General features: G+C 41.6%; 1 protein-coding gene across 7 annotated transcripts in view; it reads left to right on the top strand.

Moving 5' to 3' along the window:
• The window catches only part of PTPRG (protein tyrosine phosphatase receptor type G), a 548,154-nt gene that overhangs the window by 412,679 nt on the left and 110,154 nt on the right, over positions 1–25,321 (top strand). For all 7 annotated transcript variants that reach the window (XM_083722995.1, XM_083722994.1, XM_083722991.1 and 4 more), the window contains exons 6-7: positions 162–228; positions 22,979–23,136. In XM_083722995.1, the coding sequence (XP_083579121.1) occupies positions 162–228; positions 22,979–23,136 (225 nt within the window). The remainder of the gene's footprint in view (positions 1–161; positions 229–22,978; positions 23,137–25,321) is intronic.

Raw genomic sequence — 25,321 nt, 5'->3', positions numbered from 1 at the left:
AAATCTTAAGTGCTCATTGTTTGGTGAAGACCTGTTTTAAATATAAAGACTAAGCAGCTTCCTAGATAGCATCTTTCCTCTCCTTTAGAAGATTAAATTGAGACTCTTCTTCTGCCTGATGCCAGAATAGATTTAACCAATCATGTATTATTTACATGTAGGTCAATCAGAGGGACAATCCCGCACTGGAGCCTATTATCCACGGGTTGAAGGGTGTCGTACATCATGGTAAGTAGCTGCTTAAATTTACCTTTTGCTGGGAAGAGTAGAAGGCCTGGAATATTGCCCTTAATGGAATGGGTCACCCTTTCAAAGGACATGTTGAGGTGTATATTTTTCATCCCCTGATGTTTAAGGGCACTGAAGCTATTATTTGGTTTGTATGAAGCCCAAAGTCATTTGTTACCTGGAAATAGGTTTGGACTGACATCCTTTTCTAAAAAAGTGTCTTTTTTTAGTTGGAACTTTGGAATATGTTTATCATAAATCGTTCTTTAAAAGCAAGCCAGTCAATAAATAGGTGTATTACTACTTTGGTTGTCGTTTTATTCTTGCACCTAATTTTCTGTTTGCTTGGAAATTCATTCCCCCTCTAAAAGTTTTCTGTTTGTTTATAAATTGTTTGTCTTTCAAATTTAGGGAGATGATAATGAAACAGAAAATTAACTATCTGTGAAAATTAATTAAAGTTTGCAGCAAGAGAACGTCTTCTATCACTGACATAAATGTGATCGTTCAGCTATTCTGATGCACATAAACCTATTATCCTTGAATTTATAACGGGGTAGTGAAATAAATAAATCTTAAATTTTTGAAGAAGTTTTTATTGAGAATTTTTCCCGAAGCCTTATCACCAGTAATGCACCATTAGCAATTACAGAGAAGCAGTCTAATTTCAAAAGCAGCCATGTCAGATTTTTAATGTAATGATTTGTAAAAGTTTTAATAATCTCATTATAATTCACAAGGCATCTGCAGAAACAGAGTTAGGTACCCTAATAAATCTCTGTTCAGTCTATAAAACATCTTCACACCTTTTTCTAGGGGATTGTCTTTAGACATTAGCTAGAGCTGTGGAGCTTAACAAACATTTTTTTTCTCTTGACTGGAAACCTAAAACCAGTTGACAGTGTTAGATTAAAACAAATAGGATTCTGGATTAATTGCTCTGCTTTCAGAGTCATTTAATGTTGCAGCTGTGAATGCCAATAAATCTAGAGAAAGTGAAAAATAGGGGTTAAACAATAACACTCCACGAAGTCCTTCATTTAAGGAATTTTCCATACGCTTGTTGCCATTTATAAATTGTAGTCTTCAGCTGTGAAGTAAAAACTACACACTGAGATGAAAACCATGTTGTTTTCTGCAGAAATAGATGTTATTATCTAGTTCCCACTGGGCAACAGAAGACTCTGGCGCACCAAAAAAAAGAACGAACGAACGAACGAAAGAGTGAATTGGGCTATTGTGGTGATTACGTAATTTGACACTGCAGTCAAACCTAGCATTTAAGTGACCTGCAATATTTTGTAGTCTTTCATCCTACCCGCTCTGTATTTCAAGGTCTCAACCCCCTCAAAGATGATTGAAACTATCCCATTCCATTTCCATCTGCTGCTGGAATACCTGCTGGCGCCTAATCATACTTGTATCTTGCAGGTATACTTCATCCCCTCAAAAATAGAATATTGTCTGGTACATAGCGATATCATTCCCTGGCATGCCTTTCCCTCCCCACATAATAATGATTTTTCAGTCCTGCACACCGCACAATCTAGGTGGGCAAGAGATGTATATTTTCCTTCCTTCTCAACAGGGGTTCACATTTCAAGTGGGGGAAATGATTAGGTGTGTTGGGGAAAACCTGCCTCCTCATAAGAATCTGAAAATGAGAAAGAATGAAATTCTCAATTTCGTCCACCATAACAGGGGTGTTGAAGGCTTTTGGGAAGGTGGAGGTATAAACAGGGCAGGGTGCATCCTTGTTTGCTAACGCAAAAAATCTTTGTTCCTTCACTTGGGTGATGGTGGAGCTCTGTGATACGGTGATCAGCTGTTGCTCAAACAAGTTCTATAATAAATGTATAAGCTTGCAGCTAAGGTGTTGGTTCGTTAGCTCAAAGCAGCATGGGAAATTCAGCTCCCCTTGCTGTGCCAATCTCTTGCTTCTTGCCCTTACTTCTCACCTTAGTTGGCAGGTTACCATTTTGTGGTGACAGTAGAAACCACAGCTGTCAAAAACTCCCTTCCCCAAACATCTTCAACTTTAAAGAACCTGTGACCCTCCAGTTGCTACATCTTCCCTACCATTGAGCATTTTGACTGGTGCTGATGGGAGTTGGACTCTGAACTACATTTGGTGGGCAACAGGTTTCCCAAGTCTGGAATAAACAGCCTCATCCATGTGCTGTTTATATAGCATGCCTTTAATCAGAACATGCATGAAACCCTTGTCGGTACCAGCAGATGGTGAAAATCTTGCAGCCATCTCCTCATGTCAAAGTTTTCTCACTTTCCCATGTCCTTCCAGTGCTTAGCAGAGATGTGTAATGTCAGAAACAACATTCTGCAGGAGTATAAACTATCTAGGCTGGAGATATCGTCAGGGATTTGAATTACAGGCTAATTTGATGGAACATAAATAATTGTGCCCTTCACACTGTCACCAGCTTAGTAATGATGATAGAGAAATGTCAACATAAAAAATCAATGCAGAATTTGCTGCTGTTGGTTATTTTCTTTTTTTCTTTTTTCTTCGTCCCCAAGAATTAGTTTCCTAGAACCCTAATGTTGCAGAAAGTTTTCTTTTACCAGAAGTACTATAGAAAATACTATTGAAGGAAAATACACTGTATGCCAAACATCCTAGCAGTGTTGGGATAAAGAGGAACGCTTGCAAGGTTTCTTCCATGTTTTCCTGCCCTCAGGCAGGTACTGCAGCTACTTCCAATTCTAAGCAATTTATCCCCATAAAACAAAAGGGTGAGGGGGGAGAGAAGCAGCTTCTGATTTCAGACTTCTTTACATCTGAATGGCCTTCCTTCTTCAACACTGTCTTATCAGCTTCTCTGTGTTCTGCTTCTGCACTGTACACCTACTGTTTGTACACTGATAATCGCTGTGGTGCATGCCATAAAACAAAAGTAATCAGACTCCAGATGTTGTTGGACTACAACTCCTAGCATCCCTGACCACTGGCCATGTTGGCTACAGCTGATGGGAGTTGCAGTTCAACAACATCTGGAAAGGTAAAGGTACCCCTGCCCGTACGGGCCAGTCTTGACAGACTCTGGGGTTGTGCGCCCATCTCACTCAAGAGGCCAGGGGCCAGCGCTGTCCGGAGACACTTCCGGGTCACGTGGCCAGCGTGACATCGCTGCTCTGGCGAGCCAGAGCCGCACACGGAAACGCCGTTTACCTTCCCGCTGGTAAGCGGTCCCTATTTATCTACTTGCACCTGGAGGTGCTTTCGAACTGCTAGGTTGGCAGGCGCTGGGACCGAGCAGCGGGAGCGCACCCCGCCGCAGGGATTCGAACCGCCGACCTTTCGATCGGCAAGTCCTAGGCGCTGAGGCTTTAACCCACAGCGCCACCTGCGTCCCTACATCTGGAAGGCACCACCAAAGTATTGAAGTTGCCCTCATGTGGTATATGCATAGCAGTGAGACGTGGTCAATTGCAGATCTCCAGTGTGTGTCATCATCTGTCAATGTCAACACATCTTTATGTCTTCCCAATCACACTTTGCAGTGTTCACCAGGAGGTTTAGTGTGCCAGAATCGGCATGAGCAACTATGATAAAAAGGCAGCAGGATTCATCTGAGTCACTTTTATGCTTTTTATGATATCTGCGTCTGAATAAATCATGCTGCCACTGCTTGATCAGCCCTGGGCAGCTCTTCTAGAAAAGTGTAGAGCAGTTAATATATCAAGTTGCTGTTCAAATGCAAAACTCTGACCTAGTTAAGCCCAACATTTATTATGGACAGGGCTGACCAAGGTCAGTATCACATCACTGGAAGGCAACTGGATTTGCACGGCAGAAGGTGTCAACTTTTGCTGCATCTCTTGACCATCTGCTTTGTGTGAATTTTGCCATGCTTCCATGTCACTACTAGAAGGGCAGGTCCACAGGATGGGCAGGCCCAATCCCTGGCCATTTTTGTAGTCCATGGTTCAGTGCCACAATAAACCACATTGAGGTTCAATTGACATGCACACACACCATTCAGCTTGGCTTCCTCTGTGTGGCGCTAGGGAAGGGTAACCCCTTTATCAACACACAAAGAGGAAACACAGCAAGCTAGTTATGCACAAATTGATCTCAGGCCCATCACTGTAGCTCCTTTTCTTTGGAAAATAAAACCTTTGTACGCCTCCCAAAGCGCTCTCATGGTAAACACAGAAACACTTGGCAGAGCAAGCAAGTGTGATCTCTGATCCAAGTAGCAGAGTTTGACCCACCTGAGTCTTTTTCACCTGCATATCTCAGGAGTCCCTTTATTGTTGTTTTTCCCCCCAAATCCCCATGACTGGCTTAAGATTAAATGCTCTCCTTATCGAACAGTTTCCCCCTTTCCCCCGATATTTATTTCTGCCAACATGCCTTTGAAAAGGTATGTGGATGTAACACATGAGAAATAAGCTTTGAAATATAATCAAGCTCTTGTGGTTTGTGGCAAAGCTGGTGTTTAGGACTGTCTTTAAGGCCCCATTTGCAACAGAAAGATGGGGTACAAATATTGAAGTAAATAAATAGCTTGTTGGTCGGGCCCTCTCTGGCTAATATGTTGTTCTCCCATCCAGCCCCAACTTAGAAACCATGTAGCTTCACAAGTGTATAGAGTTCATGGTATTAGTATAATGCTGAGAGACAAATATGTATGGTAAAATGGGCCTGCTTCTTGTAACCTTCCAGATGATTATTGTGTAGGCTAGAATCATAGAATCCTGTAGGTGGAAGCATCATCTAGTCCAACCCCCTGCAATGACAAATGGCCATTCAACCTCTGCTTAAAAACCTGTGCACCACCAGTTATGGGAGTGTATTCCACTGCTGGAATTCCACAGCTCTTACTGTTAGAAAGGGCTATATGAAGTACTTGGGGGAACATCCTGTAAATAAATATAGTAGTAGTAGTAGTAGTAGTAGTAGTAATAATAATAATAATAATAATAATAATAATAATAATAATAATAAATAAATAAAAATTATTTATTATTATTATTATTATTATTATTATTATTATTATTATTATTATTATTATTATCAGAGCGGCTTACAAACAATAATGGGGAATGAGATACAACTGAGAAAGCCCACTGTCTTTCTGCCACTCTTTGAACTTATGTCAGAGTGGGTATTTGAAGGAGGGCCTCAAATGATGACCTCAGGATCTTGGAAGACACACCCCCAGTCTATAGAACAGTATGGATTTCCTTTGCTTGAGAGTATTGAAGATCTGCCCAGAAACTAAACTTAGCTCCAAATCTTCTGTCTGTGAGACCAGTTGCTTTGAAAATTTTATCCTGTCAGTTCAGGAAACACTCTTTATTACAAATGCATAAAGTAATAATTTATTCAGTGAAAATTAGAAATTTACAGCACAATCCTAACAATGGAGTTAATGGGGTTTGCTCCTGGGCAAGTGGGGTTAAGATTGCTCCCCGGGTTTTCTAAATGTAGTGATTTCCCTTAAGCAGACAAAGGAGATCCAAAGGTGGTAATAATAATAATAATAATAATAATAATAATGATGATGATGATGATGATGATGATAACAACAACAACAACAACAACAACAACAACAACAACAACAACAACAACAATATATTTGTACCCCGCCCATCTGGCTGGGTTTCTCCAGCCACTCTGGGCGGCTTCCAACAAAGATTAAAAATACATGTATCATGTTGGTTGGGTGCAACCTGACGTGGGCATTATTGGGGAGCTTAACTGCTTAACTGCAGTCTTGCTGCTGGTGCAGGTACATTATATTTATAGCTCACCCCATCCAAGTTATAGCTTGCCAAGATCCACCTTGCACAATCCCTTGCCAACCGAATGCAATTTGAGTAAAAAGGCTTTCTATGTTATTGACTGGTTGGACCCAGAAGAATGGTGGGAGGAACCAGCTGGGGAATCCTCAAAGGAAGACGGCTGAGAGCCTGGGGAGTGGTGGTGGAATGACAATGGGTGGTCAGAGGGAGAAGATGGGGAAGAGAAGGTGTTGGAAGCTGAAAGGGGTAACAGGGCCTCATGAGCTGGGATAGCCTGTGGCAGAGGAATGTCAAGAATCAGGAGCTGAAGCTGGTGAGTGGGAGGAGGGAGGCCACGAGACAGAGATGGGTCAGGCTGGTGAAGAGTCATAGGTGTCTCTTCCTGCTGCAACAAGTTCCCCCCCCCCCAGTCTTCCAGAACCAGGAGAGGCATGAAGAAGGTAGAGGAGAGATTGGTTGCATGCTGGTGCATTCTCCAATTGCTTGGGAAAAGCCCTGGAGACATAGACTGCTGTGGGGAGGCAGGAACCTTCAATCTCGGCAACTGATTTCATTGAATAAGACCCACCAGGAAAGAGCTGCTGTGCTCAGTAGGCCTGGCACGCAGCCAGATCTGTGGAGATTGTGATCTCGCTAATAAAAAGTTAACTCCAACTTTGGACTGTGTGATTACCGACCAGCATGATCTGTGGCGTTATACCACATTCAGAACATGTCTCTAGGCCAGAGTTTCAGAGCTGAAGAGGCAGCCACTGAGGTCCAAAATTGAGTTTTCATTTGCACAAGGGTCTCATTCTTTAATACATAACAGACCTGAGGAGGCCTGAGGCAGATTGTGTCACGGTCCAGTTTACAGGAGGTTGAAGTCCTGGCGGAGGACGTTGGGACCGGGGGCAAGACGGCGGGGTGGGAGCAAGAACGGGAGTCTGGAAGCCAGGGGTCCGAGGGTCAGGAAGCAAGGAGTCACAAAGTCAAGGGTCTGAGGGGCAACAAGCAAGGAGTCACGAAGTCAAGGGTCCAAGGATCAAGAAGCAAGAAGCCACACGCAGCAAGGCAGGAAACATGTTGCTGTGGCAAAGAGCCAAAGGGAAATGCTGACCTTATTTCCCTTCCCGGCTCTTGCCACCAGGTGCAGTGAGTTACCAAGCGGCCTCACCTGTGCGGCCACGCCTTGCCTCTCCAGAACAAGCTTAGGAAGGCCCCAGTCCTGCGAAGCCCTACTGGTCACAGGGTCTGGCTCCTGCATGCACTCCTGACAGATTGACCCAACCCACCATGTTCTCTGATCAGAATCACCCCCCTCCTTGAAACCTGCCCGCTTGCAGTGGGGGTCCAGCCATGTCCCTTTTGGCCCTAAGAACATTTTGAGAGCATAAGAGGAATGAATGCCTAGTTCAGCCTTTCCCAACCTGCTCTTTGCCCCCATCAGCCTCAGCCCGCATAGCTAGATGATTAAAGACAATGGGAGTTGCAGTCCAGAGATGATGGAAGTGGTTGTGCAGCAAATTCTGAAGGGTACCAGGTTAGAGAAGGTTGACTTAGCTAGCTTTGCAGCAGGTCTTTCAGAGCCTTGTGGGTCACTGCTGCCATCTTGAACAAGCCAGCTCAGACACTGGAGCACCAATGTGACATGCCTCTGACAACTCACCCTGTCACAAGGTGGACCACAGCATTAAGTGGTTTCCATAGGTAGTAGCAGTGACTATGAGAAGTGGGAGTGTGAGAGAGAATTAATTTGCTTCCAGGCTCCAGTTTCTTTTTCTTTTGCTGGCGAATTCTCTTGCTCATCCAGCAAAAACAATGATGCATATGACCCCCCTTGTCTTTGTACATTTCTCTTCTCCTGTTAATTAAACTCCTTGAGCACTATGCTTGAAAAAGATACCAAAAGGTGGATATTAATGTTGTGCGCTTTGTTTTGTTTTTTTAAATTCTTGCTTACTAATGCCCCTTCTTGAAGTTAAGTACAGTTGTTGTAGGTCATGCTAGTTGCTTGTGCTTCTGAGGACAAGAGCTAAAATAACAGCTTAGTCCACTTACACTGGAAGTGTCTCTGTAATTTTATTGTCACATTTTCCTATTTGCTAATGATGCCTCTGCGATACTTATTAATTTTCCTTTAGAAACATTAAAGGAGGCACTTGAAAATAATGCAAGCTTCAGTGCTTTTTGCAAATATCCACAGTTGTGCTAATTAGTAAAAATAAACAGAGGAGAACAAATTCGCACTTGCATTTCAGTGTCCTGATTTTGTGTGGTGTCTTAGTCATGTGCACATATACCAAAACCTGACTTCCCAAAACCAGTTCTTGCTCTGGGGTTATTTGCACCCATTAGCAGCACTCATACTCTTAATTTTTCACTACTGTGTGTTTTCTATGCATGTCTACTCAGAAGTTTCATTGAGTTCAATGGACCCATGTAAACTTGTATAGGATTGCAGACAAGGGTTGCAACCATCAGGACACTTACTAAATGGGATTCAGTCCCATTTTACTCTGTGAAACCTGCATTCTAATAGAAGAAAGCAATTTGAGATGATGCGTGATGAAGGAAGAAGAGGAGTGTAGGAAACTGCCAAGATGATCCATGTTTCTCCAATATGTAGAAACTTAAGGAGTAGTTCAATGGAAAACTCGGAGATGGATATAGAATTTTGTGTTGCATCCATTGTGGAAAGTTAATTTTTAAAAGGAATTAGTTCTACCTCCAGTTCACCCATTCCAAAAAGGAACTAACTCTGTTCCAATTCAATTCATAATTCATTCACATGGTCCTTGGCATCCCCCCCCCCCCCGCCCCTCCGGCCCTTAGAATTTTACAAACTGCTTTGCTAAAATGTAAAATATACTTAAGAAGCCTAGGAAAACATCAAAGCGCACAAACAGTATAATATTTCTCCCAGCAGTTAAGATCTTTAATCATAAACAGCAGCTTCACTTTTCCGATGGTAAATGTTATTTATTAATTTTATTCAACATCATTTATATACGGCTTGATTGTAAGAAAACCGCTAAGTGGTTTATAAAGGGCAGTGGCCACAATCAATCCCAGAGTTAAGCGCAACGAAAGCCCAATATATACTTTATTGAATTAAAATTAACATGGAATTAAATTAACAATCACCCAAAGTTACACCAGAAAATAAACTTAATTCATGTTCAGTTCACCTGGAAATTATGGGAACTACCTTGAGGCATAACAGAGAGTTTTTTGAATTAATGCAGTTAGTTCATCCCAAGCATCGCTACGCATCAGAGCACATATAAGTAAACCCCTCCCAAAAAACAAAACAAAAACGCTTTCAGAAGGGAAACTTGGGGTACTCTGGTAGCAGTCTTTCTTGAAACAATTCTCATACCAAAATCCCATATCTGCTTTTTACACTTGCGGCAGATTAAGTAGTACTTTAGTTGCTCTGTGTGGGCAGCGGAGGTGGCATCTCTCGGAAGGATTCATGAGCATCCAAGGATGCAGAATGTGTCTTTTCTGGATCATGGCCCTTATGGCAAATCCCATGTAGCTGCCTACTATATTCAGGAGATGGAGAAATAGGCATAGTTCTACTCCCAGTAGAATCTTCTTGGAAGATTAAGGAGATGAGAATTATTCAAATATATGAAGCTGCTGTATCAGAGCATTTACCAGGACAAGAAACCATCCATTTAAAAACATATTTTAAGTATGGTATACTTTGACTGGCAGCATCTCTTTAATGTCTGTTGTGAATGCCCTTTTCAGCCCTGCTATCTGAATTTTAACTCCGCATACCAGGGGCTGGACCGGGAACACTTGCATGTAAAAGCTGTCTAGCGTGTTGAACTATGGTCTCTTCGCCCAAATTTCTTTCAGCATTTATTTAAATTAATTAGCAGGAAACTTCTAGCCCTCATTATTGTATAAAGTTTGAATCTGGCACAGAAATTGTTTTAAGTAATTAGCAGGAAACTTCTAGCCCTCGTTATTGTATAAAGCTTGAACCTGGCCCAGAAAAGTGAAGTAAGACGGTTATGAGGCTCTCAAGTATTATTCAAGCAGCAAAAGCTTGCCCCTTTAATGCACATTTGTTTGTTTGTTTGATAAAATTTATACACTGCTTGATTTTAGGGGGAAACCCCAAAGCAGTTTACAAAAAAACTAAAGCAATAAATTATTGCTTTAAAAAAAAATTACAACTGTGATTTAAAACATACAGAAAGTTAAAAACACCATAAAAAAGACTAGAACAAATTAAAACTCCCACAAATTTTACGTTTTGACGTACTTACCTTTCCTCCTTTAGTACAGTGGTACCTCAGGTTTAGAACTCCCCCCCCCCCCAATTTTTTTTTATTAGTTTTCCACAAAATTTTTAAACACACAAACAAATAAACAAACAAACATAAATCCTAACCTTATTGTAACTAATCTTATTAACATTGTTAAGCGACTTCCTCGTATCCCCTTGGTTGAATTTCAGTGTATCTCGGATTAAGAACCTAATTCATTCTGGAGGTCTGTTCTTAACCTGAAACCGTTCTTAACCTGAGGTACCACTTTAGCTAATGGGGCTCCCGCTGCTCCTTTCCATTCTCCTCCTGAGGTAAAGTTCTTAACCCCAGGTACTATTTCTGGGTTAGCAGAGTCTGTAACCTGAAGCGTCTGTAACCCGAGGTACCACTGTATCTTCTGCAACTGTACCTTCAAAATGTCCGCATGGTATGAGGTTGTGATTATGCCATCTGGCTGTGCCCCTGGCATAACCAACCTCAACCCTATGGAGGTAATGCCAGTATAGTGGCCTTCACCCATAGATCCCAAACACATGAATTGCACATCTATCCCCATCCCCCGGTGTACGAATTGTGGGGTTTCAGGTTACGCATTTAGAGTTCCACAGCTATGCAGGCATGCTCACCAAAGCATGAAAATTGAGTGTGCCAGAGGTGCAGATCCTACCCCTCCTAATCAGTATTCCCCCCATATATACGAAGGTCTCAATTACCAGACATATGCGTTCCATTGAAACAATTTATTAGGCGAGTGTTCACACAAGTCCATGATTTCCATTATTTCCTATGGAAGTATTTATAATCAAGAGATTTTTCTGATCTCTTTTCCCATGGTTTCTTCCTGAAATGGCTGCAACCAACCAGCAAAAGAGAGATAAAGGGGGGAAAATATTTATCCAATCTCTTCTGCTCTCTGATTCATCCAATCTCCCTCCTTCCCTGCATGGTTTCTGTTCACAAATGGCTGCTGCCGATCAGCAAAGCACAAACAGGCAAGGAAATAAGGAAATGGGCAAACGACTAGTCTTTGGATATCTGAATCGGCTGTGTTAATAACGAGGTTTGGGTATAATTATTTACATATAGACAAGTGAATTTTTGCATAGCGAGCGAACAGATAGCAGGACCTGTGTGAGTGCACTTTGAATGTCTGCGCAGGATCTGTACTTCCACTTTTAGGCATTCACTTCTAGTTTACAACAAGTGCTCCAGAAAGCCGATTGTTTAAGCAGTGTCACCAAAACGTCCTCCTAACAGACTGAACATTGCTTTTCAGCTGTCAGAATGTGACCCAGTCACAAAGTGGTACCGGGAAGGGATTAATAACCTCCCGAGCAGGAAAAAGGAATGGATTTAACATGTCATTCACTTTTGGGAGTTTTTCTTTTTGCCAGAGAGTTATGAACCAGAGCTTGCTGAATCGGAAACCATTTTAAATGTAGGATGAAATATGATCCAGAATAAGCAGGAATGAGGAAAGTGGCAAACTGCTGGATTGTAGGTAGTTGAGCATTAAGGCACAGAGCTTCTTTGTTCCTCTGCCATTTAGCAGTCTCTGCTGCATCTGCTAAGAGGAGTCATCCTAGGGGTACTTGTCTTCCTGATCTGGGCCTTTTGTGCAGAGGAAACTGGCTAGAGTCCATCCTCATCTGTAACCAACCAGCAACCTTGTGGTTTCTCTACAGTTGGCACAGCTTTCAGAGAGCAGTTGCCTTGGAAGGAAAAGGCTCCATGTTCCATTAGCAGTCCCAGGACCAATCTTGTCATGAAACATTATTGTAATGGATGCACATGAGAGCTAAGGGATGGGACGCCCACAGACAGACAGGCATTGCTTCTCAAAGTGTAACTTCGTGGCCTTGACCTTGTATGAGGTTGATTCGTCAGCAGTCGTGGCTTTCTCTTGCAAAGGGCAATTCACCAATGTGAGAGATTTGTGTTAAGTTTGGCAGGCACGCACATTGTGCGCACCATCATGCGAAAGCCATTAGCAGCACATTAGCCGATTGTCTTGGAGTGCATTAATGAATGCCGTGTCACCAGCATTTATAATAGGTGGAGAACAAGGATGTTAATGCCCTGCGCTGCATTGGTCAAGCTACTCTCAAGTTTATGAGTTCTAACTAAGGGATGACCTTTTTGCATTTATGAAGTTGTCTCATACTGAGGCCAGATCAGTGATTCAGATAGCCCAACATTGCAGCTCTCAAAGATCTCATGTGCAGGCGTTTCTCGGGCCTGATACTCAAACAAAGCCATTAAACTGGCCATAGCTCAGTTGTAGAACATCAGTTTAGTATTCAGAAAGTCTCAGGTTCCACCCCATTTGCTCTGCCAAAGGCAAGGGGGGTAACAAAACAGAGCAACAGCTAGAACACCTGAATAGCAGTGTTCATTGTCACAAGAAAGCTGGAAGGTACCAGCTGACTACCAGCAATCTAGGGCATATATTATGAAACAGCCAAAATCTCTGCGTGAACTAAGTGGACTGAACAAACAACTAGGCCTCTGATGTTGTGTTATTTGCTTTTGCAATACCTGGTAGAGGCAGCCGTCCAAAACGGCCTACTTGTCAAGCATTTGAGCACACGGGCAGAACTACTCTATTTAACTGCAATCATAAGCCTGCCTTCTTCCCTCCCCCAAGAGGTGCTGCCTTCTGCAACTGACTTTGTCTTCCCAGACACTTAAAATAAATTCCACCTAATTGATAACCAAAATTTAATCATAGCAGGATACTTCAAGTTTGCATTCAAATAAGGCTGTCTTTTGTCTAAATAAGTTTCCCTGGGTTGATAATTCATATTTCAGTTCAAAATGTTTAAAAATGGAAGACAGGCAGGGCTGGATGAAATGTAGACTACGTATTACAGTGTGTATTTAATATAAAAGTCATGCATTATTCATTTTTGCAATCTGAATAACTTTGAATTTAGCATTCCTGCTCATCTTTCCTTTGATGAACGATTAATTATTAAAATATAATATTGTCAGCATATGGTACAAAAAAATCCTTGGAAGTGGAATATGAGCTTCATTCTACTGCTAGTCTTAGATTAAAAGGAAATATATATTCTCTGTGGTCCAGTTCTGCAGTCCAGTATTTAAAATCACAATGTATAATTTTAACTTGTTGTTGTTGTTTAGTCGTTTAGTCATGTCTGACTCTTTGTGACCCCATGGACCAGAGCAGCCAGGCACGTCAGTCTTCCACTGCCTCCCGCAGTTTAGTCAAACTCATGCTGGTAGCTTCGAGAACACTGTCCAACCATCTCGTCCTCTGTCGTCCCCTTCTCCTTGTGCCCTCCATCTTTCCCAACATCAGGATCTTTTCCAGGGAGTCTTCTCTTCTCATGAGGTGGCCAAAGTATTGGAGCCTCAGCTTCAGGATCTGTCCTTCCAGTGAGCACTCAGGGCTGATTTCCTTAAGAATGGAGAGGTTTGATCTTCTTGCAGTACATGGAACTCTCAAGTACTGAGCACAAATTAGCTGTTATACTGATTTTTAGACAGGAACACAAAGAGTTTAACTTACATGCAAACAAAGAGTTACTAGGTGTTAATGAGAATAAAGTATTAGAATGTACAGAGCGACTGCCAAAGACCTCAGGGAATTCCAGCACAATTGAGTGTTTTTGTTGTTCTTTAATACATGTATCTTTGTGTCTCATTTTCAGTACAGTCTACACAACTGAGCTTGTGGGAAAAGCCATGGGAGAGTGAAGGTGTATGATTAACTTTAGAACATTTTGAAATAATAAAATCCATACATGTCGTGGTACTACATAAGAAACTAGTCTAGGGCCTCCTTGTAGTGGGGTAAAGATAGAAGTGAGAGCTGCAATCATAGGGAGAGGCAATAGGAGAAATCCTTCAATAATTTGACCTTGTTTTAGGGAAGGAGGCTGCAGAGGGGAAGCGAAACACCAATAACTGAATAGCAGCTGATTGAATCAGTCATTGGGGCTGTCCTCAGTTTTGTGCAAAGAAGAAGGCAATTCTGTGTCTCGTTTTTGGGCATCTTGTTTTGAAGCTAGGAGGAGAGTTTATTCTGCCCTCATATCCCCAGAACAATTCCTTAGACTGGATTTAATTCAGACATATGCTAACTGCACACTTCTGATTTTATTCCCCCTTTTTAATGATCTCAGTTTGGCAAGATTTGTATGTATACCAATTAGCAGCCTATTTTGAAAATGAAATGAAGGATGAAAAGCACTCGTGCTGCATTTTGCACATTGGGTAAGCACGTCTCCTACATGGAGATTATCTCTCTATAGGAAAACTTTTAATGTGTGAAGTGCCCCTGGGCCACAGGAAGAGAAACGGTACTTTCAGAAGAACCACCTGCATTAGTTACACCTGGGGAGGCTTGAATTTCCTCCCCTTTCCCTTGGCCTAAGCCAAGGAAGCGATGAGAACCATGATGAAAAGATGAATCGCTCTAACTCAAAGTGTCCATTTAAATCGAGAAGGCTAGACACTCAGCAATCAGACAAGAAGTGCCTCTGAATAAGGTGAATTCATTTTTAGTTGTCATCTTACTTACTGCCACTGATATACCTGTTCTGCATGAATTTGCCTAATAGAGGGGTAGAATTCTCAAGAAGAAAGGAAGTCCCCACAGTTGATATGAGACAGCAGACACAGTACAGGTGGGGGCCATTTTAGGCACATCCAGTTGATGTGCGACCACTGACAGGCTGGTCCTTTTGGACCTGGAAGAGGGAGAAATGGGGGTGGAACAGGGAGGAGCTGGAATAGGCTTATGCATGCTCCACCAGCACACAAGGGGGTCAGAAATGGAACCCCTGTGCAAAATGGTCACCGCCTATACGTCAAATTCTGGCTCCTTAATGGACATAATCTAGTTAAAACCCAGGCCAGGAGGTAAGTGAAACAATCATACAGCAACAACACACCTAAGGGTTCTGGAGCCAGCTTTTGGGATAGTGTGTGGATAGTTAATGTTAAGCAGGCACCTTTGCTGTATTATTTTTTATGTCTGCTAAAAAAAACGTTTTTGTGTAGGCAAGTCTACCCAGAATTATAATTTTATTATGTATCTTGGTTTGATGCTTTTGAATTATGGTGCTGGAGGAAACTCTTGAGAGTCCCATGGACTGCAAGAAGATCAAACCTATCAATTCTTAAGTAAATCAGCCCTGAGTGCTCACTGGAAGGACAGATCCTGAAGCTGAGGCTCCAATACTTTGGCCACCTCATGTGAAGAGAAGAAAGACCCTGATGTTGGGAAAGATTGAGGGCACAAGGAGAAGGGGACAACAGAGGACAAGATGGTTGGACAGTATTCTCGAAGCTACCAACATGAGTTTGACCAAACTGTGGGAGGCAGTGGAAGACAGGAGTGCCTGGCGTGCTCTGGTCCATGGAGTCACGGAGAGTCGGACACGACTAAATGACTAAACAACAATCTTTGTTTTTAATCTGTTGGTTTTATCTATATTTGATAAATTTCATTATGGTTTTAAAGTTTGGTTTTTAAAAATCATTTTTTTGCAAACATTTGTTAAAGAAATATAACGCACAGAGCCTGAAATTGTTGGAATTTGTATAATTTATATATTCTTCACGGGAGTGCTGTGGACATACCTAAGGATCAATATACTTATCTGAACAAATTGAGCAGTGCTATTCAAGAGACACTGTATAGTAATCATCTGAGGAGCTTGCATCAGCTTTTTATGAGTAAGTCTCCACATCCTGTTGATGTCTTCCAGCAAATTGTCACAGAACTCTTGTCCTGTTTGATAACTTCTACAATTACCATGTACACACAATCAACACATATTGGCTGGTTTGACAAAGTGGCTAAAAAAGTTCTGGTTTAGGCAATTAGGAATTTGCATAAGAATCCACCAGGGGAATCAATAAAAAATTTGAACAAACATAGATAGGAATAAAAAAAGTCTTTTAAAAATAAATGTCTGCTCAAAAACAATAAAGCTTGAATATATGAAAAACCAGTAACAGTAATAAAACAGAGGGAAGACAAATTCTGGGAACTGATGGCCTGGGGTTTAAATGAAGTGAGATCATCACAGGAAGCCTCAATTCATGCCTCTGATTCGATTAAATGTTTCTCCGATACATTTGATGGTCATTCTGGACAATCAAATGTACCAAGATTGTATAACTTACCTGGATGCCAACCAGTCTCCTGCAATGAGATAAAAGCCCTTATTTCCTACCTGAAATTTTTAAAAAGCTCCTGGAGAAGATATGCTTCCATCAAAGCTCTATAAGGAATACAGTCTCAAACGCCTTGGCTCCCAAACAAATCAGCTCCCAAACGATCAAAACCCGGAAGTGAGTGTTCTAGGTTTCGAGCGTTCTTTTTGAAGCCAAACGTCCGACGGGGCTTCCACGGCTTCCTGCAGCCAATCAGAAACTTTGGTTTCCGAATGTTTCGGAAGTCGAACAGACTTCCGGAACAGATTCCGTTCAACTTTCAAGGTACAACTGTACATAGAATGGTGGGTGCCTATCCTGGCTGGTTTATTTACCACCTAAACAACATGGGCCAAATGCCCTCTAGATGGAAAATGGGTATCATTTTTCCAATTTATAAAAAAAAGGAATAGTTTTTGGCTCCTTCCTATCAACCAGTTAGGTTGTTAGACATTTGCTCAAAGCTATATTCTTGACATATATTCTTGATATATCCTTTAAAAATTATCAGACTGGTTGCAAAATAATAGCCTTATTCATGACAAACAAGCGGAATTCATCGGACACAGTACCATTGATTAATGTTTTACTTCGAACCATATTATAAGGAAATATACTAAGAACATTAAGAATAATCTTTCTGTGGCCTTTATTGATTCCTCTGCTGCATTCCTCTCTGTTAATCAAAACAGACTGTCGGAGAAATTTCAAGTTGCTAACATTGACTGCAGACTTCTGCTATTGATCCAATAATTATGCAGCAATACAGAAATGAGGGTCAGAATAGGTTTAAATGGTGATGTGACTGATGCTTTTAAAATGTCACGAGGAGTGAAGCAAGGTTGTATTCTGGCTCCCACTCTTTTTAACATTTATATTAATGATTTGGTGCCATATTGTGCCAGTGCAAACTCCCCCTGTCCAGTAATTAGGAACAGAAAGATCTCAGTATTGATGTATGCAGATAATTTAGTGCTCTTCTCTTTTTTTCCAAATTGGGCCTCAAAAATCTTATGGGAGGTCTTTCAGTACATACTGTAAACAGGAAAGCCTATCTATAAATTACTCTTAAAACCAAGATTATGATTTTTGGTGAACACAGTCCTAGATATGAATGGTGCGTATATCAGAAAGCTATGAAACAAACTCACTCTTACAGATACCTGGATGTACTCAGGTGAGACTATTGGAAGCTTCATATGGAGGCAGTTAGAGTCAAGGCACAAAAAACCATAGGGGCATTGATGAAGTTCTATTACAATAATTGAATCTGCTCTAAAGGTATTTGGTGGCAAAGTGCTTACTCAAATGCTCTATGGTACTCTGTGCTGTTGATATTCCTGATGGTAGAGATCATAGCTTCCAAAAAATGGTGTTGAAATCTGGGGCTCTGATCTAAGCTCCATTAAAGTTTTAGAAACTGTGCAGAGTATATATTTTTTCAGAAGCTATACTCTCTACCATCCGGAATATCAGCAAGAACAGACAGCACGCGGTTATTTAAAAAATTGCTACTATGCCTATTGAGCATATTCCTGTACTGTGTTATATGGAATTGGGTGATAACCAACTCAGGAAAGCAAGTCAAGCTGTATTAGACTATTACTGTTTTCCAAAACCGAGCTCTGCTTTGATCTTGAGTAAGTGTCAACTAAGGGACCGCCTCTTCTGGATTGAATCCAGAAGGGACTTCCAACTAATTAGAAATACCGGATTTTCCCCATGGTATCCTGAGAAAAGAGCATTTTAGAGCTTGTTATCTGACCAAACTTTCACTGGTTTCTTAGGAAATCCCTTTACTGAGCTGCGTTTCCAAGATACCTTCTGCAGTCTTAGATGGTTTCCCCAACAAGGCCAACCTTCCTGTTGGTTTTTGTGGTCAACCTCAGGTGGAATAGGTCACTCGTTATCTGTTAGCCTGCCCCTTATAAGTATTGGCCCGAAAATAAGCCACACCCGAATATAAGACGCACCTTTAAAATTGGAGGGGGGAGATGAAAAAAAGAGAAAACACCTGAATATAAGCCACTCCATTCCTTGCTGTTCCTGTCTGCATACTTGAGGGGGGGGGAGCCACGCTGCGTTGCCGGTGGCCTTTCCCGTCCTCGCCCATGGCCAGGACCACACACGGGGCGGGCGCTGTTTTGCCACACTTCTGGCACTGTTTGCCCCGCACTCCTGGCTGCGTACCATAAGGTTGTGAATATAAGCCACATTTCAACTTTTCACGGTCGGAATTTGGGGGGAAACTGAGGCTTATATTCAGGCCAATACAGTATAGAGGTCCAAGAGATTGCCTTCTGAAATCTTTTTTCACACAAGCAGGCAGGCAAACCCTGACAGAAATGGTGACAGTAGTAGCTCTGTAACACATGTGGCCCACTGTGTACTGGCTGCAAAACATATCAGAAAAAGGAGTCAGATTATATCACTATACAGTGGTACCTCAGGTTACATACGCTTCAGGTTACAGACTCTGCTAACCCAGAAATAGTGCTTCAGGTTAAGAACTTTGCTTCAGGATGAGAACAGAAATCGTGCTCCGGCGCGGCAGCAGCAGGAGGCCCCATTAGCTAAAGTGGTGCTTCAGGTTAAGAACAGTTTCAGGTTAAGAACGGACCTCCGGAACGAATTAAGTACTTAGCCTGAGATATCACTGTAAATTGTTGTAGTGGTGCAGAGGTTTAATCTGAAATCAAGCTGGATTGTGTTTGTTGATGTCTTCCTCTTATATCATGGATGTTGGCAAATGGAATTTTAAAAAGGCAAAATAGTATTAGAATTGGATCTGTCAGAGATGCACAAGGGAAACTGTTTTAATGCTCAGAAACTTGGCAAAGTCTTTTTTTATATTATGGAATTTTATATTATGGGTGTATGTTCTGTATTCATTTATGAACTATTTGTTACAGTTTTTTTGCAAACCCCTTGGAGGTTTTCCTGATTATTCAGCATATAAATCTTGTTTAAATAAATAATCTTTCAGTAAACTGAAAGTTAATTTTCAATAGATAATTACATCTATTGTTTTCTGTTAACACAGAGACCCCAAGGTAATAGCTTGGTAGGTTGAGGCTACCCTTTAAAATGACTAGGTAGCCCTGAATTCCTTTCCACCATGGCTTAATCCTTTTTGAAGCCATTGCGCTAGTGATCATCATGCATTGCACGAAGGAAGACTTAGATTCATCCATTTTTTAACTTGGAAATCTTCCTACAGTATATGCTTCCTAAAGCCTGCTGAACATATTTGATGTTACACTACCTGGAAGAAGAAGAGAAGAAGAAAAAAAGGGGGGGGGGAATCTGAAGATTTCATTACACAGGAGGTCAAACAAGATTATCTTGTTGCTCCTTATCTGACTAAATATATAAAAACATCTCCAGAAAGAATCCAGTGAAAGCAGCAAGGCAAAGGAAATAAGCTTGCACAGCATGGGAGAAGTTCCATTGTTGCGAGTCGGAACCAACTCTAGGCATAAAGCACTTAATAAGAACCTTGCTGTTACCTTTTTCATAGCAATAGTAGGGGATTTGGCCAGTTAATCGCAAGAACTGCAGGGGATGCCGGTGAAAGAACAGTGGAGATCTGTTATTGCCAGTGCCTGTTCCTCCCCCTTTTGTTTTGTTTTTGTCTTCTGGATTTTCCAAAACGTAGATTTTAGCAAAGTTGATGAACGTCAGCAGATTTCACTTTGCTGACTAAAGTGCTTATCTGAAAATGAAATTACCGTATGTCCCTTTTCCTCTAAGGTGTGGTCTGTAAAATCTAAGAAGAGGAGTGTAACACATTAATCCCCAAACGGATGGCAATATGTTTCATGTGGAGATTGTGAGCTGTTTTAATTTAAAGGGGCCTTGCCCAATTTTGTAAGTGTCAGCTCCAAGATAAGATTTGATGGTAGTATTTGCAGTGGAGTCCTTGCAGTGGAGGATTGTGGTGGCATGACCTCAGGCCAAGGATGTGGCTGTATGATGAGCCTAGAGGTTCGTCCTGCTCCAGAGCCTTTGTGGAAGTAATGTAAGCTGGGAGGGTTATCTGGAGCCTGCGTTGCAGATGACTTCTTTCAACAATTCACCCTTATCCCCCGATTGTGGGGTTTCATGATTCCATGTGGTGGAGATAGAGAGAGAGAGAGAGTGTCTGTGTGTGTGTGTGTGGAAATAATATAACAAAGCACCTCGCTCACAAATTCTGTAGATTAGAGAAGCCACAGAAGAGAGATACTTTTCCATCCCTTCTAACTTTGGCTATAACATGGCTATAACTAGCATCTCTCTCTACCTTGCTTGGCAGACCTGAATAAGTCTCTCCTCTTCTGAAGGCTGTACAAATTCTGCAGTTTGCTGAAGAACAAAATGGCTGCTCAAGCCATGATGTTTCCCTCCTCCTTGCCAGGCCCAGGCCGCCCTTTAAACATCCATGCTTGTGAGCTGCTGCTTCTTCATGCTCTGTGTGGCCTTTTCTCAATGCTGAGAGAAGAATATCATGTAGCCAGGTTGCATGAAATCTAACTGTATGTCTCTCATAGATCTCAGTGAACCTGAAACCCTCACCTTCACCCTCACCATGGCTGAGGACAGTGCTTTTTTTCTAGAAAAAGAGGTGCCAGAACTCACCAAGAGCATATTCCTCGTTTTCTTAGAATGGCCATTGGCGCCCACCTGAGAGGTGCCAGAACTGGCATGTCAGTTGTGCGTGGCCCACTCCTGCACCAAAACCTGTGAATTATCATTTGCTATCGTGGGTAAGGTCTTGGTGTTGCCTTATGTTCCTTAAAGCTGCTCCTATTGTTTCCTAAGGTTAAAGAAAAAGGCAGGTAGGAAGGAAAGGTGAATCTGACACCCCTGTTTTCATGATGAGGGATGGACACTGTAATATTTCATGGACTTCATACCACACTTGACAGCATGTTTTCTATGAAGTAAGTCCCTCTGCATTTAATGAGGCTTGCTCGAGTGTAGGTGGGCATAGGCCCTCACATAGTTTTCTTTTCCCTTTAATAATGGAATGTTTTCAAAGCAACCTCCAAATTCTTACAGTCATAGAGGAATGTTTGACAAAGGTATGGCAGGACTGCTGAAAGGTAGCCCAAAAAGATTGGTTGTGTTTATTCGTTTGTTGTTCCCTCAATTGCTTTATATATTTTTATATCTGCGCATTTCAAATGGGTTCACCCGTTTGTCACATTTGAGTTGTTTCACTTGTAACAGGAAGGTTGTTTCAGAGGAATAATTTTTCAGCATATGTGCAACTGATCTACCAGTTCTAGCTGGGCATGCACCAAGTTTGTGAAAACAGTATGTATATTATGTTAATTACTTGCACTTGAAATATGCAGTTTGGTGCGACTTCTGGCTTGTGATACATATCTGATGTAGAAATATCGTTCCAGTGCTGAACAAGTTGCTCACCTCTGCTCCACATGAAATAAATCATATTTGGCACTTGCTTTAGCTATCAGTCTAGTCCAGCTGATGAAGATTTGATCTGGACTTGGCAGACCTGATCTGAATACCAAACACACTGTGAATTTATAGTCACACTCTCTGAGCCGTACCTGTCAGGGTGGATGAACTGACCATTATAGAAAATGGTTTGCATGCTAAAGGGGTTAGAAAGATGTTAGAATTTCGGCAAATATGACAGCTGGTGGAATCAAGTGGCTAGAGTGCCAAGAGGTCTGAATTCAAATCCATGCTCAATTCATGAATCCATTGGGCCATCTTGAACAGAGAACGGCCTTGCCGTCTATTTCTTATATAAATATCGGGCAGTCCCATCAGGGAAGGAGAGCTGTATGAAGAGTCTGTCTATGTAACATACGTTAAAATGTTAAGAATACTAGAGAGTGTGGAACATTTGAGATCTTATAACATTTTTGTGTAGAATCATAAAATCACAGAATTGTAGATTTGGAAGGAACCCCAAAGGCCAACTAGGCCATCCTCCTGCAATGCAGGAGTCTCACCTAAATCATACATTACAAGTAGCCATCCAACCTCTGCTGAAAGCCTCCAGAGAAGGAGAGTCCACCACCTCTGAACAGCGCTTACTGCCCAGCAGTGGCTAGATCCTGATTTGGCTTGGAGTGCTACATTGGGAAGGGGTGGAGGGAGTAAGACACACATCAGCAATGGGTTCTGCAGCTGCCCAAGGATGCCGGTTCCTGATGCTGGTCCTAAGTTTGCCAATGCACTAAGAATGAAAGAAGAGTCTGCTGGATCAAGCCAAAGGCCCATTTGGTCCAACATCCAGTTATCACAGTGGCCAATCAGGAGAAGCCTGCAAGCACTTTCCCCATTTGTGACATTCAGAGACTTGTCGCCTCCCACAGAGGAAGTAGAACCAAGCCATCGTGGCTAGTAGCCCACGTGTTTAAGGAGCTTTCTTTAAGTAGCGGGAAACCAAAACCACAGGTTATGGCTGGAGGCGTGTAAAATAGATTCTGACTAATTTGTGTTGCCCATCACTTTAAAGTCACACCATTTTGCTTCTGCTTTTATTTTTACAGAGAAAGAGACCTTCTTGGACCCTTTCGTCTTAAGGGAAGTCCTGCCAGCATCTCTGGGAAGTTATTATCGGTATACAGGGTCACTGACTACCCCTCCATGCAGTGAGATTGTGGAATGGATTGTTTTTCGCATGCCTGTTCCTATCTCTTATCGCCAGGTAGGTTTGAATCCACAAAGAGTTTGCCTGGTTCATTGTTTTTTTACTCCTTGCTTTTTTCCACCCAGTCCCTGATACTTAAGCTGCATCTAGATTTCCGATCCTTTTCATTTTGGGCATGGCCCATAAAATTGAATTTTTAGGAGGAGGAATGCACACAAAAAAAATGTTGATGGAAAAGGAAGTTGACTAATTTTGTTTTATTGTTCTCTGAGCATGAGCCGCTCGACACGAGAAGATAATAGAACATGACATTCTATTTCCTTCCAAATGATCTTAGCTATTATCATTCTGTTCAGATACATTTGAACTGTGGTCTAAATATTTACACAGAATCCTTTCTTCTTTCACTCTCTTCATGTTTCTTCCGTGACACTCAGCTAAGTACACAGACACAGATTTAGTAGTTTGGGCTAATTACGTAAGGAAAGTAATGCTTTAGTTAATTTACCAACTTTGTCTGTTGTTGTTTTTACAACATCACAAAGCTGCCATTAGTGTGCCTCTGGAACGAGAACCTTAAAATGAATGCATAGGAGGCCTTGTTGTAGATCAAGGCAGTGAATGGCATTTTCATTGAGAGACATCCCTGAGTAATAACGTGGAAATATGCAGCTAAATGTTTAACAATTAAAAAGGCTTTGACATTTAAAACCTTTGTTTTCAAAATGTCTCCTTGATAAAGTCTACCCTGCCTTTTATTTGCTTGTGTTAATACACCTCATTGCAACAGAGGCATCTGAGAGGGAACGGTAAAAAGTCACTTGATCTTACCGAATGAATGAGTATAAATATTCAATAGCTCCCCCTTGACAGAGGTAGATGAACGCAACAAGCCAACAGCGAAGTCCACTGATTCTCAGTTGTTTTACTCAGAGGACACACCAAATCATTTACCTTTTCCCAGTTTCTTGCCCTGTCCTGTCTCCAGAATCCACGGCTGTCAAGAAATGGATTAGATCTAATCAACAGGTGTATTTTCTGTTTGCTGCTGGAGTTCAGAGTTTTGGATACTGGGCATTTTTGATCACTTCTAAAACTGAATAATCTTGTGCTGCCTGTATAGATGAACACCAGTTTCAACCTACTCATGCTCATATTAAATGCCAGCAAACTTTGGCTTCTGTATCACCAGTGAGTCAAAGCTATAACAATTTAGTAGCTCAGTTCATAAATGTCATATCTGCTAGACCCCACCAACCCTTGTCAAATAATCTCTAATTTGGGAAGTACCGTATTTTTTCCTCTATAAGACTCACTTTTTCCCTCCTAAAAAGTAAGGGGAAATGTTTGTGCATCTTATGGAGCGAATGCAGGCTGTGCAGCTATCCCAGAAGCTAGAACAGCAAGAGGGATTGCTGCTTTCACTGCGCAGCGATCCCTCTTGCTGTTCTGGCTTCTGAGATTCAGATTTTTTTTTTCTTGTTTTCCTCCTCCAAAAACTAGGTGCGTCTTGTGGTCTGGTGCATCTTATAGAGCGAAAAATACGGTATACAATTGGTAAAACATGGGTAGCAAAAGGTCTAAGCTGCCACATAGTGGGCATTTTGGAGACTTATAGATATAATATTTGCTCCACCACCATCCCGCCTTGCTAAGTCAATAGGTGAGAAGAATAGGGGAAGAAATAATAATAATAATAATAATAATAATAATTTTATTATTCATACCCCACCCATCTGGCTGGGTTTCCCCAGCCACTCTGGGTGGCTTACAGAATATATAAAACATAATAAAGCATCAGACATTAAAAACTTCCTGATACAGGGCTACCTTCAGATGTCTTCTAAAAGTTGTATAGTTCTTTATCTCCTTGACATCTGAAGGGAGGGTGTTCCACAGAGAGGGTGCCACTGCTGAGAAGGCCCTTAGTAGATTAACATATATTTAAAAATAAATAAATCCTGAGCTTGTCCCTTGTAGCATATATCTCAAAGTGTGTTTCTCTCGTTGTGATGAACTCATCATTTTTAATCTACTTGTACTTTTCAAAGCTGGTTTCATAAGATTTTTAGTAGCTTTCAGCTGCCTAGCTTAAGTTGAGATCACTAAAGGCTTGGCATTCTTCTTTGGAGAGAGCACTCCACAACTGGGGCACTACCTCCATATATCCTATCTTTTATGGGAACAAATCACCCCACTCCAGAGCAGGAGGTACATAAAGAAGGACACCAGCTAACTATCT

The sequence above is a fragment of the Podarcis gaigeae genome (assembly GCF_964106915.1).
Source record: "Podarcis gaigeae genome assembly, chromosome: 2".
Classification (NCBI taxonomy): Eukaryota; Metazoa; Chordata; class Lepidosauria; order Squamata; family Lacertidae; genus Podarcis; species Podarcis gaigeae.
The sequence above is the reverse complement of the archived record's forward strand: the minus strand, read 5'-3'. Positions and strand labels throughout refer to the sequence as shown.